Source organism: Semicossyphus pulcher, unplaced genomic scaffold (assembly GCF_022749685.1).
Source record: "Semicossyphus pulcher isolate SPU_LCO1_2020_fin unplaced genomic scaffold, fSemPul1.0.p SCAF_3, whole genome shotgun sequence".
NCBI lineage: Eukaryota > Metazoa > Chordata > Actinopteri > Labriformes > Labridae > Semicossyphus > Semicossyphus pulcher.
This window is the reverse complement of record NW_027211704.1, coordinates 13,462,098-13,476,471: the sequence shown is the minus strand read 5'-3', so window position 1 is coordinate 13,476,471 and position 14,374 is coordinate 13,462,098. Positions and strand designations below refer to the sequence as shown.

The 14,374-nt window shown below is 44.3% G+C and overlaps 1 protein-coding gene across 1 annotated transcript; it reads left to right on the top strand.

The window, feature by feature from the left end:
• LOC138606395 (macrophage-stimulating protein receptor-like) lies at positions 1–14,051 on the top strand. Its single transcript, XM_069678861.1, has 20 exons — positions 1–1,260; positions 2,835–3,011; positions 3,998–4,117; positions 4,506–4,676; positions 4,816–4,982; positions 6,312–6,444; positions 6,547–6,683; positions 6,803–6,982; positions 7,127–7,226; positions 7,952–8,182; positions 8,306–8,452; positions 8,542–8,704; positions 8,847–8,936; positions 9,647–9,856; positions 9,946–10,026; positions 10,110–10,291; positions 10,417–10,526; positions 12,147–12,312; positions 12,401–12,537; positions 12,626–14,051. Exons 1-20 carry the CDS (start codon positions 52–54, stop codon positions 12,855–12,857), a joined length of 4,143 nt encoding a protein of 1,380 aa, XP_069534962.1. The 5' UTR covers positions 1–51; the 3' UTR covers positions 12,858–14,051.
• Positions 14,052–14,374: the final 323 nt, after the last annotated feature.

The following is a 14,374-nucleotide window of genomic DNA, read 5'->3' as shown; positions in this document are numbered from 1 at the left end:
GGAAAGTATCTCGTAGGTAACACTGAATCGCCGGTGGACTGTGACGTGGAGATGGTCACTTGGGCTGCCTTGCTGACAGTATGCATATGGATACAAACACAAACTGCCTCAGGCCAGCACGCATGTGCTTCTACTCCCCGCAGGTCGGAGGATTACACTGTAAACTACTCCCTCCCTTACTTCCAAACGGACAAACCGATTCAAAACATAGCAGTGAATTGGATTTTGGACCAGCGGGAGGTGTATGTTGCGAGCCAAAATGTAATCGAGGCGCTTAATTCTACTATGGGAAAAATATGGGAAGTGAAAACTGGGCCTGTTGGCAGTCCTGACTGTGAAACCTGTCACTTGTGCGACGTAGAAGCAGATCCTGGAGATCCAGTGGATACTGACAATGAGGTTCTCATTTTGGATTTTGCTGTTGTTCCCGATCCTTTCTTGTACATTTGTGGGAGTACCCAACATGGCATCTGTCACTTCATGGAGGTTGGCTTTTCGCCACCTGAGCCGAGGTGTTTATACAAAAAAAAGGATAACTCTGCAACCTATTGTCCAGACTGTGTGGCCAGCCCGCTTGGCACCAAAGTCACCATCATTGAACAGGGAGTTATATCGCTCTTCTTTGTAGCAGCCTCTGTCGATGGCGAAGTGGCACGAAGATATCCCAGGAGGTCAATATCAGTGCTGAGGCCGCTTTCCACTGAAGACGGCTTTAGTATGGTCAATAAGGGCCTGACGGTGCTCCCCACGCTGCAGGACTCGTACAAAATAGACTATATTTACAGCTTCTCCACCAAGGACTACGTCTACTTCCTGTCCCTACAGAGAGAGAACCCATCAATGAGCAACTCGGCTTTCCAGACCCGCCTTGGACGCCTGCCGATAGCAATCCCAGAGGTGTGGATGTACAGGGAGGTGGTGCTGGAGTGCAAGTACGACCCAAAACGCAGGAGAAGGAGAAGAGGGGAGGCGTTCAGGGACATTGTGTTCAACGGGCTACAGGCAGCGTACTTTGGGCGAGCAGGAAGAACGTTGGCGCACGAGCTGAGGGTGGAAGAGACGGAAGACATTCTGTACGGCGTGTTTGCAGAGGTGAACCAGAACGGTCAACCTCAGAAGAGCTCGGCCTTGTGCGCCTTCCCTTTGTCTAAAGTGAACCAGGCTATTGACGCAGGCGTGGAGGCCTGCTGCAAGTCAGGGCCGGAGCAGCTGTCTAGAGGGCTCTGCCACTTCCAGCCGTGCGAGAGCTGCCCACATGAAGTGAGTAACTCTTTTTTTTTCTTATGGCAGAGGAACGGGGCAAAGGTCCTTCACGCCCAGACAGGAAGTGACCTGTCCAGACAAACATTGTGTAATGAAGTCGCCTGTGATGGGGTGTAGTTTATCATTAAAGGTACAGTTTAATGTTTGCTTGAGCAATAAGGGATAGTCAAAAGGGGGGGAAGAAAAAACACGGTACTCTTTGGGAAAAAAGTAAAAAGCCACTATTCAGGAGACACAGGCAGTTAGTACATAACGTAACTCTTCAGGAATATAGTACGCCTGTGGCAGCTCTGCTGAAGGTGTGTGAGAGAGCCGGGCCAGATGAGAGAACTGGGAGGGGTGGATGAGTCAGTGGTGTGACCTGCACGTTACCACACCGTCTCTCTGCTCTATTAAGTGTCAGTCTTTCGCAGAGAAACAGGGTGATTGCAGCACGGAGTTTGATATGAAAACTGCTTCAACCTGTGTTTTTCAAAATAAAAGCCTCAAAGCAAACAGTACAAGTAAAGTTTAAACTTTTATCACATCCCTTGATTGCAAATCATCCAGAGAGAAAAAAAAAGGTACAGACGGCTTGCTAAATCAAATACTAAAAAGAAAAACATGCAGAGTTCTCAAAACAACCTTACTGAATGCAGTATTTGGCAGCGGTGCTCTGCAAAATAATAAAGGTGTGGTCTTGTTTCCCTTCATGGAGTTCAAATTGTGTCCTATGAGCTCTCACAGCCATGTGTACACCTTCAGGAATGTGTGCCAAGAAACACAGTTATAAATCCGGCTGATAAAAAAGGTGGAATTTAAAGGGGAGGGACAGTGTTGGACAGTGCCTGGCTTTTACGCATGTTGTTTGAGGAGGAAATCGGTAGAATACTGAAGAGATGACGAGCAGGAAAGACGAGAATAAAAAAAAAAGTCAATCAATTCAAAGGTTGAAACAGCAATGTAGCTCAATCAAAGTTATTTCTTAAGTTAAGTGAGAACTTTTAGAAGTGGGTGTGTGCTATTAAATGACTTGGATACTTTACTGTTTGTATTCAAGCTTAAAATCCTGAAATACAAGTGAAAGTGAAAGATCAAATGAAGTAAAAATAAGCCATTAATATAGTGGGACGCACACAGGGGCATGCTGGGGCAGGACAGCCAAATTGCTTTGCAGTGGAATGTTTACCAGAAGTTAAACATATACCGCTCTTATTTTCCTAAATAATTACATTCTATTAACCAAAGGAAGTCATCCAGATACATCTTCCATCTGCTGTTTTATGTGTATGATAGTGTGGAAAGTCCAGTTTTAGTGGCCGCAAGTCTGACTGAAAAACAGTCACCAAGTCAACACACAGAGCTGAAGTCACTGCTGTTTTATGACCGTGTTCCTCTAACAGCTGGTTACTTTGACTTGAGGCAAGGCTGGATGACTTCCTCATTAAAAAGATGAATGAGGATTCCTTCCCTCTCTACCCCTCGTCCTCTCTCACACATGATTAGGCATGTTGTTTATACCTGTTTATCGACATAGCTATGTATGTGATGTGAATACCGTTGTTCTGTTCGTGTCTTTCTCACTTGTGCAGAGCTCTGAAGGTAACAACACATGCAGTTCCAAACCAACTATGGTGTTAAAGCCGTTTAAAAGACTGGACATCTTCAACAGGGGGATGAGAGACGTCCTTTTCACTGCTGTCCTGGTCACCACTACTGGAGATCAGACGGTTGGCCACTTTGGTACCTCGGATGGACGGATACTGCAGGTAAAATGTCTAGGCTGAAAATGAGTATATGTTTACTATCAGAAGCAGTTGTTTAAAGGGGGGGTATTATGCTAATTTCAAGCTTCATATTTCACTCTGTGTTACCTGTGGAGTAGCTTAGCATAATTTACAGTTTAAAAAACTCATCATTTTTGGCACACTGGAGCTCTGTGCAGGCCCTCATACAGCCTCCGCCTGAAACGACTCAGTCAGCTCTGTCCCTTTAAGAAACCCCGCCCCTACAAGCCCACTTTCTTCTGATTGGCCAGCTCTCCGAAGCCTGCCGAGGGGCAGAACTCAGTGTTTGAGGCACGCCTCCTACCCTGTGGCCCTGTTACAGAGTTGTCGGCAAAGAATAAACTTTTAATAAATAAAATTTGAATAAAATAAAATTTTCCTGATTTGAAATCAATGTCTGGTGCTCCTGTCCTTTGGAAAAGTAAACACTGATGTCTTTCCTTCACAGCCTAAGAAGCACTTGCTCCAAGACATTCTAAACCTAACCTGGGAGCAGGAAGTTCTGCTGTGTTCGGGCAGATGCCCAAATATAGAGTTCGACCACTTTGTGACATCACAAAGTGCAGCATGTAGAAAAAACTGTCGGAAACCTGGCGTTCAGAGCAGCCTGCAGACTGAGACTTTTTAAGTAGGGGATTACTCCAACATACTTTAACCTACAGATTTGAAACTTCACCCACGTTTAGTCCGGACATCCAACATTGTAAAATTATATATATGTCTTAAAATGTGAAACAGCATAATACCCCCTCTTTAAGACTCACAAAAAGGTAGCTCAGTTGTCCCATTGTCAAAGGCTGAGTCCTTGTTGAATCAGCCCTGGGTTCGGCCCTCGGCACTTTGGTCACCCCACCTCTTCCCCATATTTCCTACCTTCCTACCTTTGTCTACCTTCAGCTGTCCTCTCCATGAACAATAACAAATCTAAAAACCCTTGTGACATCACCCCTTTGTGTTTTCTGTTTTAGATGATTCTTAATTTGAACACGCTGACTGTTTTTGCCAACTATTCTCTTGGTGGATCTGAAGTGTCCAGGAATGCTGCTGTGTACTCGGAGGATTCACTTCTCTTTGTAGTTGGAAACAAGGTACAATTAGAAACATTGACCTTTACCTTTTTAACCTTTAATAGTGCCAACATGCCAACATTTAGACACTACTGAGTTACAATAGACAGAAACATGGTGCAAACAACATAATCACTCAGCCTAAAATATGTTAACAGTTATTGGTTTAACAGGATTGCTGATTTTTTGGATGATCTTTTGCAAATTTTATCCAAGAGCCACACCCTGTAAACTGTAATTCACTCTTTCATTCCGGCCAAATGGCTCAACTGTGTGAGGACTGTGTTTAGGAGAGGTAGATATTACACTCCAATAATGCTGCAAAGACACAGTTAGCCTGTGCAGGATGTCAAACATAGCATATTCTGTGTTTTTATGCCTGTGTTTCATCTTTTCTTCTCTGATCCAGATCTTCAAGGTGCCCCCTGCAGGACCAGGGTGTGCACATTTTACGACATGCTCCAACTGTTTGAAGGCTCCAGTCTTCATGAACTGTGGCTGGTGTTCGGGAATCTGCTCGAGGCAGCATGAGTGCAGCTCGCAGTGGAACAAAGACTCCTGTGCGCCTGTCATAACAGAGGTAGATCTGCTCCGATGAGTGTAACCGATTAGCCAGTGCATGAGTGAAGTTTAAAAATCCTGAGTCGTGAAGTTACACCGATCATTCTGATTGAAGAGACGCTGATTGCTATTCTGCGTGTTAACTCTTTTCCCTGCAGTTTTTCCCAAAAATGGCTCCCGCTGGCGGTGAGACGGAGGTGACTCTGTGCGGAAGAGAGTTTCGGTCTCCTCGGCCACCTGTCATGGTCAGCGGGCAAACCCACAGCATCACAGTGGGCTCGGGTACCCCGTGTACTGTCCTGCCTGGAAAGAGCAATAGTGAAAAGTGAGTAGCAGACATGCTACACCCCCTCAGCAACTTCTCCCAAACCAAAGATATTGTTGTTTCACTTTTTCCTCCCTTGAATCAGTCGGGTCTGATGAATACATTTTCAATTTATTTTTTGGTTTGTTCTTCACAATGACAAATCAGGCAAAACCAGAAAACAACAACATCAAACACCACCATCCTAGAATAACCCAGGGCAGAGAGCACAGGGCAGAGAGCACAGGGCGGACGCAGTAACAGCTGATGGTTAAACTTATACAAATGAATTATGTTTTTTAAATAGAGGAAGCATTTTCAGACGTCTTTGTATCAGAAGTGTTCAAAAGCCACATTTTTCCAGGTTCAGAGGACAATGAAGCTGTTTACATAAACTTTTTTTCATACCTCTGTGTGTGGTTGGAACATTTTCTGAATACCATGTGAATGTTATTGTTACGTTTCTGCAATTTCTGCTGTCGGTTTCTGTCTGACACGCTGCTGGCTCGGCAGTGCAGTGGTTAGCGCACCTCACAGCTAGAAGGTTTCTGGTTCGAATCCCGGATAGGACGTAGGGGGCCTTTTTGTGTGGAGTTTGCATGTTCTCCCCGTGCACGCTTGGGTTCCCTCTGTGTACTCCGGCTTCCTCCCACAGTCCAAAGACATGCTCGTTAGGTTCATTGGTGACTCTACCTTCACACTGCAAACCTTAAATGCGGCCAATATCAGACTGCAGTGTGAGCTGGTCCTGAGCTGACCCGCATGTGCAAAAGAACAATAACAAAAGACTACGTGCAGCACGCTGTCGTATGAAAACAGCATTTACGGTTTCATGTATAAATTGATGAGCGAATTCAACAGAACCAAAGTGCCATCCCACAAACTTATGAGGTCTAACACATCACTATCCCTCCACTGACTAACTCCATTGCAGCCATCTTCCATGTTTATATTAACAGTTTGACTCCCACCAGCGCAGAATTGTCACGAATGTCGACGTGTGTCATAAAAGCAGGAATATGAAATGACAGTTCAGACTCAGGTCGCATTGCAAAACATCAGACCTGTATCTGATTTAGGACCGCATATGAAAGTGTCCCGAATCAGATTTGAAAAGATCTGATTCCATGTGATTTGGGCTGTTCACGCTGTCATGAAAAAAACAGACCTGAGTCGCATATGATCGGATTTGGGCCACATTCGCCGTAGGTGTGGGCTTCTGCCCGCCTGCGACCCTCAACACAATCAACTGTCTAGATAATGGATGGGTGGAGGGATGGAAGCTGCTGTCTCACAGGAATATCTTCATCTACAGAACTTATAGACACATCACTTATTGTGTCCTTGCAGGCTTGTATGCACGATTCAGGAAAACAGCCCAAATGAGAACCTCACCATCACCCTGAACGTGCACGAAGGGAAAGGGAAGGGGGGCAGCTACTCAATCGAGGGCACGGCTCAGGTGTCTGGCCTCTCTTTTGTGGTGAGAATGCTCACTTTTCATTAAAACCAATTTAAAATGAGCTCTTTACATGTTGCTTAGATGTTTAATTTGATCAAATATTTCACCTCTGTGTCTAATCAGGAGCCCAGCTTAACAGAAATCAGGCCTGGTCATGGTCCTGTGTTTGGAGGAACATCGGTCACACTGACAGGCAGATATCTTGATTCCGGGACAAAGAGAGAAGTCTTCATTTCAGACAAAAAGTGTGACAATGCAAGGTGAGCAACACAGAAGAGGTATTCTTTTAACTACCTCTTCTAACACGCTATTGTCTGTAAAACATTCATTATCCCTTGTACTGTACACATTCAGTTACTAGGACCTCTGCTCTTTTCAGTGTTTCTGAGGGAAGTGGGACTTTGTCCTCGATCGTCTGCAAAACAGCAGCTGCAGCAGGTGTTGGGAACGTACCTGTGAAAGTCTTCATTGACAAATTTGAAGTGAAAACCACACACACATTCTTCTACAAGACAAACCCTGTTGTAACCTCTGTACAACCTCTCTGCGGCTTTCAAAGGTAGGTCATGGATCCAAGCCTTCTCCCGCTTATTAATAAAGTGAGATCACTTTTTAAATATCCTGCTGTGCTTTATCATAATCAGACCAACGAATCCACATTATTATTATTATTATTAACATGCTAATTTTTACTGTCCTACAGTGGCTCCAAGCTGGTGATAGAAGGTCACAATCTTGACTCTGCACATAAGACTGTGGTTCAGTACACTTCCAAAACTCCCCACATGCAGCCTCTTCAACAAGTGAGTTAACGCTTTGATTTTATCCTTTGTGTAAAACCTCAAAACCCCTTTTCCCACTGGTCAAAAAACCCAATAACACCCGCTAACACCCGGCTTTTTTGCTTAATGGGAAAGGTTACAATCGGCATTCAGACCCGGGTCAAATGACTCAGCAGTAGACCCAGGTAATTATCGCCCCGGCTGCGATCAGCATTGATGGGAACACAAAACGCAGGTTGACGCATTAATCTCCATTCCCTTTCCGGTGCGATGCTATGCTCCGTCAGTAACTTCTGCCACTCCTCGTCATCTCAGCTACAAATTGCGCCCGTCTCCGTCATAGCAGCGCTCGAACATCAAATTTGTCAGCGCCGAGTTTGATACACAGACTGAATGAGTAATAGATACAATAAAGACATCAACATCTTCACCTGTTTACTAACCCTGTTTCCGACGCGTTTGTGACATCAGACGGTGACGCAGGTATAAGCAGGTCTTCCTGCGTCTGAAAAACCTGCGTCAACGCGCTAATTTCAGTGGGAAAGGGGTTTAAGATGCAGTATCATACTTGAATTTCACTTCAATTAAAACCAGCTTGTTACATCTGTGTGTGCAGGGAAAAACAATGAACTACTCCAACACAATAAAATGAAACTAAGCAGCAGTTTGTCAGCCAGCTAAATATTGCTTTCATATCATGATAAACTATGATAGTGTTTGTGATTTCAAACAATATTTTTCTGAAGGTCTGCAGTGGCACAAAGAATGCAACACATATGGAGTGCTGGGCCCCTGCTTTTCCTGAGGAAATGCCAGAAGACAAGTCTGACACAGGAGAGATTTTTATACTCATGGATGGAAAAAGGGATATCTGGACGGGACGTTTCGACTATCACCCTGATGTCAAAGTCATTCCCTTTGAAAATGAGGACAATCTGTTACCTCTAAAGCCAGGAGACACGGAAGTTTCACTGCATGTACGTTTACACGCCACACATTTATGTAACTAATCTGTTGCATTAAAATCTCAGTAATACTTGCACAGCATTAATATTACTTTACCAAACTGCCAATCACAACTTGTTCTGCCTTTATTACAGCATAACAAACTGAATATAGTGAGTACCTGCATGGAGATCCTAATGAGCATTGGTGGTGTGAACTGCAACGCCCAGGTGCTTCTAAACGAGCTGACCTGCAGGATCCCTAAAGGCCTGGTTATTCCCAGCGAGGGATTGCCTGTCAGGGTGAGAGAGTCTACGCCTCTGATTCATCAACCTTAACATAAACCACATAAAGTATGAATGAAGAGTAATCATCTGTTCCGCTCTTTTAGGTTTCTGTGAACGGGAAGGTTTATGATGTAGGTACAGTGGTCAACGATGACACCAATTACACCACTGTGATCGTGGGCATCGTTCTGGGCATCCTCGCTGCTCTGGTAGCAGGCGCAGGCCTTGCTTTAGTTGTGATGATGCATTTGAGGAAGAAAAAGAGAGGTGAGAAAATGCTGCTTTGTCCTACTAATAAAGAATACTGGAAATTTGTGATCATGATTTGAAAACAGGAGCTTGTATATACGTATGATTATGCTGCACTAATCTGTTTATGTACTATTTTTGCCTCTCACTTCACTTTCAGCCAACATAGAGAATCGCTTATCAACGATGCTTTCACAGAACCGCGGGTTCAGCGGCCATAATTCCTCCCCAACAGGAGACTACAGACGAGGTGAGACTTCTAGATTCATTCATTCCTTCATGAAAACATTTTAACTAGTAAAGATTTGTGTCATGATTGTGTCTGATTTAAAGTTGTAATCTTGAAGATCTCAGTTTCGTTCTCTTTGGCGGCACCTATAAACGGATAATAAACTGCGGGAGCACACTTCCCAGATATCCAGACAGTGTTGCATGTGTGACGACCACGGATGTCTCCCGTTGTAACTCTTGATTTTCCTCGCTGACGGTCGATTTCCTTTTTAGACTGTTTGCTTCATCTGAGCGTCGAATTTGTTTCTTTTTCTTTGGATTTTCACTTATTTTTGAAGTTGTATCTGTAGTCATCGATCTTTTCTTTGTTTGTTCAGCCATAGTAGATTACTGTTTACTCGCAACACTTGCAGAGACCGGAAAAGCAGCCGCTTAGCCCCGCCTACCCTCTCTGGCAGACCAACCACTGCTGGGTGATGGAAACGCGTCACAAACACCGGGTCCGTAATTCTGCAAATTCAAAGGCTTTCATCAGTGGGCCATAGGCTCAATCACCATTGTGTTACCTCATTCAGCAATAGAGACTTCACAGACATTTATTTAAATGAAAATCTTCAAGATTATTACTTTAAACAACCAATTTAAACCAAAAATAATCCTCACACATGGTTTATGTGGTTAGGCTGATATCAATCAAAGTGTGTGTGCGTGCTCCCTCGTGTGTTACAGTCGATCTGTCCAGTCAAACTTCCGGTTCAGGAGGAATGGCATTCCAGGGGTTATTGTACGCTGCCAGTTATGATCATCTGGCCCTTCCTTTAATGCCGCGGGACAATATCTCAATGGTCAGTCTGAGCTCTAATCTTCTTGAGGAGGTCAAAGAAGTCCTGATCCCTGCTGACATGCTCCGGATCGAGGATAACCAGTTTATCGGCAAAGGTAAGCCTCTCGTCCTCTCGGAGGTTTGTTCTTTCGGTCTTTGCTTTGAATGTTTCAGCACATAAAAGTCACATTGTCTTCTGATACAGGCCACTTTGGAACTGTTTATCACGGCTACCTGATAGACAGCAACAAGCAAGAGACCCACTGTGCTGTGAAATCATTAAACAGTATGTGAAACTCATTAAATTAACTCATTATATGAGCTTGTGGTTGTTGGATAAGTCAGTATAACAGTGAGTTTCATGAACAGGGATCACAGACCTGGGGGAGGTGGACCAGTTCCTCAGAGAGGGCATCATCATGAAAGGTTTCCACCACCCCAACATCCTGTCTCTGCTGGGCATCATGCTGCCCAAAGAAGGGCTCCCTCTGGTGGTTCTACCGTACATGAAGCACGGGGATGTGCGTCACTTCATCCGCTCTGAGAAGAGGGTAAATTACACAATGAAACTGTGTAGACCAGTAGGGTCATGTTTATTTGCCCTGTTAATGTCGAGCTCACTTCCTACTACCTCAAACCTGCTCTGCTATGTTTGACACGTATTTGTCTTCCACAGAACCCGACAGTAAAAGACCTGATTGGCTTCGGACTTCAGGTTGCCAAGGGTATGGAGTATTTAGCCCAGAAAAAGTTTGTCCACAGAGACCTGGCTGCACGTAACTGCATGTGAGTGTGACTCATAACATGCCCCATGAATGACATCAGTGGAGAAGCTTTTTAACACATCAGGAGGCCTTTTCACTGTTTAATTATTGAGAGTTTAATTATTGAATGTGCTAACTGATTGACTGTAAGTAACACGTAATGCAAATTAGTGCGACACCTCTCAGTTAATTTCCAAGTGGCGTTATCAACTTCTGGATTTCACAACCACCAGGCAATTAAACATTTGTGTCTGTGGCTGGATGCTGCCAGGCTAGGTAGCTGCATCCAACATCCAATTCAGATGTCTTCTAGTTCAACATCATACACACATGTTCGGCATGACATAATTCAATGCAACACTTACCGCCGTTGCATAACGTGAACTGCTGTCCAGTCCATTTAATGCTGATGTGATAGCTGATGCATATCAGTGGCCAGGCTCAAATTGGGTTAAAGCTTGTGATTGGCCCGACCTCAATCTCAGATCCCATCAGCTATAGTCTGACGACGATATAGCCTCTGGGGACACCTGTGAACATGTGGAGCGTGTGTGGTTTAGCCAGCGGTTAGCAATAAACGACTTCCAGTCAAGACTTCCTTTTCCGTGTGCTGCATTTAAGAAGAGGCTGCACTCTCTCTAAGTACTGCAGCATGAACCTAAAAAAGAAACAGTTTTTCTTGTGATTTACCTAATTAACGGCTCTTGCCTTTGCTGAAATTTCAGCATCATGATGCAGATTAGTAAAAAGTAAAATGAAGGTCTGTCCTCAAGAGGAGAAGAAAGCTACTTGGAAATGCTCGTTTTTGAACGGAGGTCGGATCGATCATTTCTGATGCATTCGAGGAAGTTCGGAAATCTAAAAGCTGAACGGCTTTCGTGACACAGCGCCAGGGGAATTTATCTCAAGCTGAATGTTAGATCTAGAGCAGATTGTTAGCTGTCAGCATGCAGATGTGTGTTTATAGAGATTAATAAGAAGCTAAAACGTCGTCAGATGACGCTGATGGGAGCCGGGATGTCGTTACAGTGCATTGCTTCCGTCTGCTTTAGCTCTCCACACGGACTGTTTTTCCTGCATACGCCGCAGCCTGCTGATACGTGATTGGTCAAAATTACTCGGACTACAAGCGTACTACAAACAGAAACCAAAAAACTTGCCGTCCCTAAAACGTCCCTACATTTCTATGTAGAATCTGTAAATAGAGATTAGCCCGGCCTGAATCAGGGTGGGTTGAAATCTGTCAAAAGAAGCCAATAAAACATGAGTTTTCAGATTTGTCTGTAGTCTATGCTACTAAAAACACAGACATTTATTCACCCTGAGCAATTATTTTCTTCTAACTTCTTGTAAGTGTTTTATATAAATAGTTAACGTAATAAAAGCTTGATCTAATAGTCCCAAGAAAACATAAAATACATATCTCACTCTTTCTGCTCTTTGCCGAGATTTGCCGTCTGCTCTTTCTTACAGAAGGCAAATCTGTAATGGGACCATCAGTGTATAAACAGTGGTTTCACAAATTAGTGTCAATCAAGGTTCACCTGGCTCCTCTTGAGCACACCTTGTGGTCTGAGGTGGACTTAACTAACCAGGAGGTGGAAGGGATGTTCTCTGAAGATGTCCTCTCCCCTGTCTTCAGGCTGGATGAAACGTTCACAGTCAAGGTGGCTGACTTCGGCATGGCCCGGGACATCTACGACAAGGAGTACTACAGCATCCAAGATCACAAGCGGGTGAAGCTGCCCGTGAAGTGGATGGCCATCGAAAGCCTGCAAACACAAAAGTTCACAACCAAGTCTGATGTTGTGAGTCGACTTGATCCAGCTCGCTGAAATAATGCTTGTTATAACTATCATGTTTGTATCTACATCACATTTGTTCTCTGTTTCCCAGTGGTCGTATGGCATCTTAATGTGGGAGCTGCTGACCAGAGGAGCTAGCCCGTATCCTAATGTGGACCCGTATGACATCACACACTACTTGTTGAAGGGACGACGGCTTCCCCAGCCGCAGTTTTGCCCTGATACTCTGTAAGAATCACACACGCACCAGTTTAATCTCAGCTTAATGTGTCATCAATCAGTAGCCCATGCATTTACTCATCTCTTCATTCCACAGTTTCTCTATCATGCTGACATGTTGGGACCCGGAGCCTGATTGCAGACCCAGCTTCAACAGCCTGGTTACAGAAGTACAACACATCCTGTCCTGTCTGGAAGGAGAGCACTACATCAGTCTGAAGGTGAACTACGTTAACTTGGACCAGCAGAGGCCTTACCCGCCCCTGACTGAATCTGCGGATGAGGCTGAGGCCTCAGACTCCGAATCAGACTGTCATGCTGCCAGCTGAGGGGGTCCAGACCCAAGACTCTTTGATAGGAGCACAGGATCCGGATTAAAGTGTGAAAGCAACTTCTAGGAACTATAAACTCTTATTTGAGCTGAGGCTAACTCGCTCTGGAAGTTCCCCATCCTTGTCCTTTATCCATAGCGGGTTGCTGACGGCCTGGAGCCAACACCAGCTGACAGAGATGATATAAAAAGACATTCACAAAAACATTCACACCTACTTTAATAGACTCGTTTAATTTGCAGTCATCAGTTAACCTGACATGCACGTCTTTGGACTATGTGAGGAAGTACCTGTAGAAAACCCACTCAGGCATAAGGAGAGCATGCAAGCATCAGCCGGCGGCAGTTCTGAACTCAGACACCTTCCTGCTGTGAGACGGCAGCGCTAATCAATAACCGCTGTTTGTTTGTATCAAAAAATAGAGACGACATGCAGAGGAAAGTGATGTTTTTAAACAAGCACAAGCACAAGTGTGAATGAGACAAATGAATGTAAAATGTGCTTTTGTTCTCAGACGAGTAGAACACGGTGCAGGGTGTCTCTAAGCCTGCATCAGTTAGATTAGGAGTCTGGAATGTGCTCAGGGGTCAACATTTCTCACCTTTTCACACCTTTTTCTTACTATTTTGGGACAGATTATATTTTTACACATAGGCTATAGAATGTAGACTTCAGCAAATCAGCGCCGGTTGCAGAATAATACTGAAAAGCTCTGCAGCCAATGAATTATAGAGTGAGCTGTCGGCTCTGCTCAGACATCAGCAGCAGCTTACCGACACGTCATTTGCCTCCCTTCATCACTAGAGGGCAACAAACGCCTCCTGCTGAAGCTGGACGCTGCTGCAGTGAAGCTCTGCACTACAGCAGCTCAACACAAACAGCCCGCCTATAGACTCACCTGAACCTCAGAACAGACTACATATTTCTGTCCGTGCCACACTGTGTTGCAGATATTTTTTTTAATGATTCCCTGCATGTAATTTAAAGGATTTTAGAATTCATGCACTGATTTTTCAACTTTTAGACTGACAAACCTGACATACAACAAGCTGTCCAGCACAGTTAATAGATTTCTCTGGTATACTTGATTCTATTTTCTCTCCCCATGTTGCACTGAAAAGAGTTTTGTACAGACAAATGATTGATACTTTTCTCTAGAGCGTGTTAACAAATTAAACGTCTTTTTCCTTCCTTGTTTTTCTAGCCGTGAATTAATACTTCTGCCTAAAAAGCATTTTTGCGGGGTATTTTTTACGGGTAAAAATGCAGATCACGACAGCAAGAGAAGGCACTGAAGTTCTTCATGAAAGCGAATCATCAAAGCCAGTGAAAAAACAAAAGCGGCTGAATGCACTGACAGCGGTGTGAGGCAGAGCAGCTCTTGTTCTCTGCCAGGTGGATGAGAGAAAAACACACAGCGTCAGAGGTCTGAGTTATGTCAGCCCAACCTGAGTGAGAACTGCGTGCTTCTGCCTAATCTGTGTATCTAACATTTGTTATACTCTATGAATAAT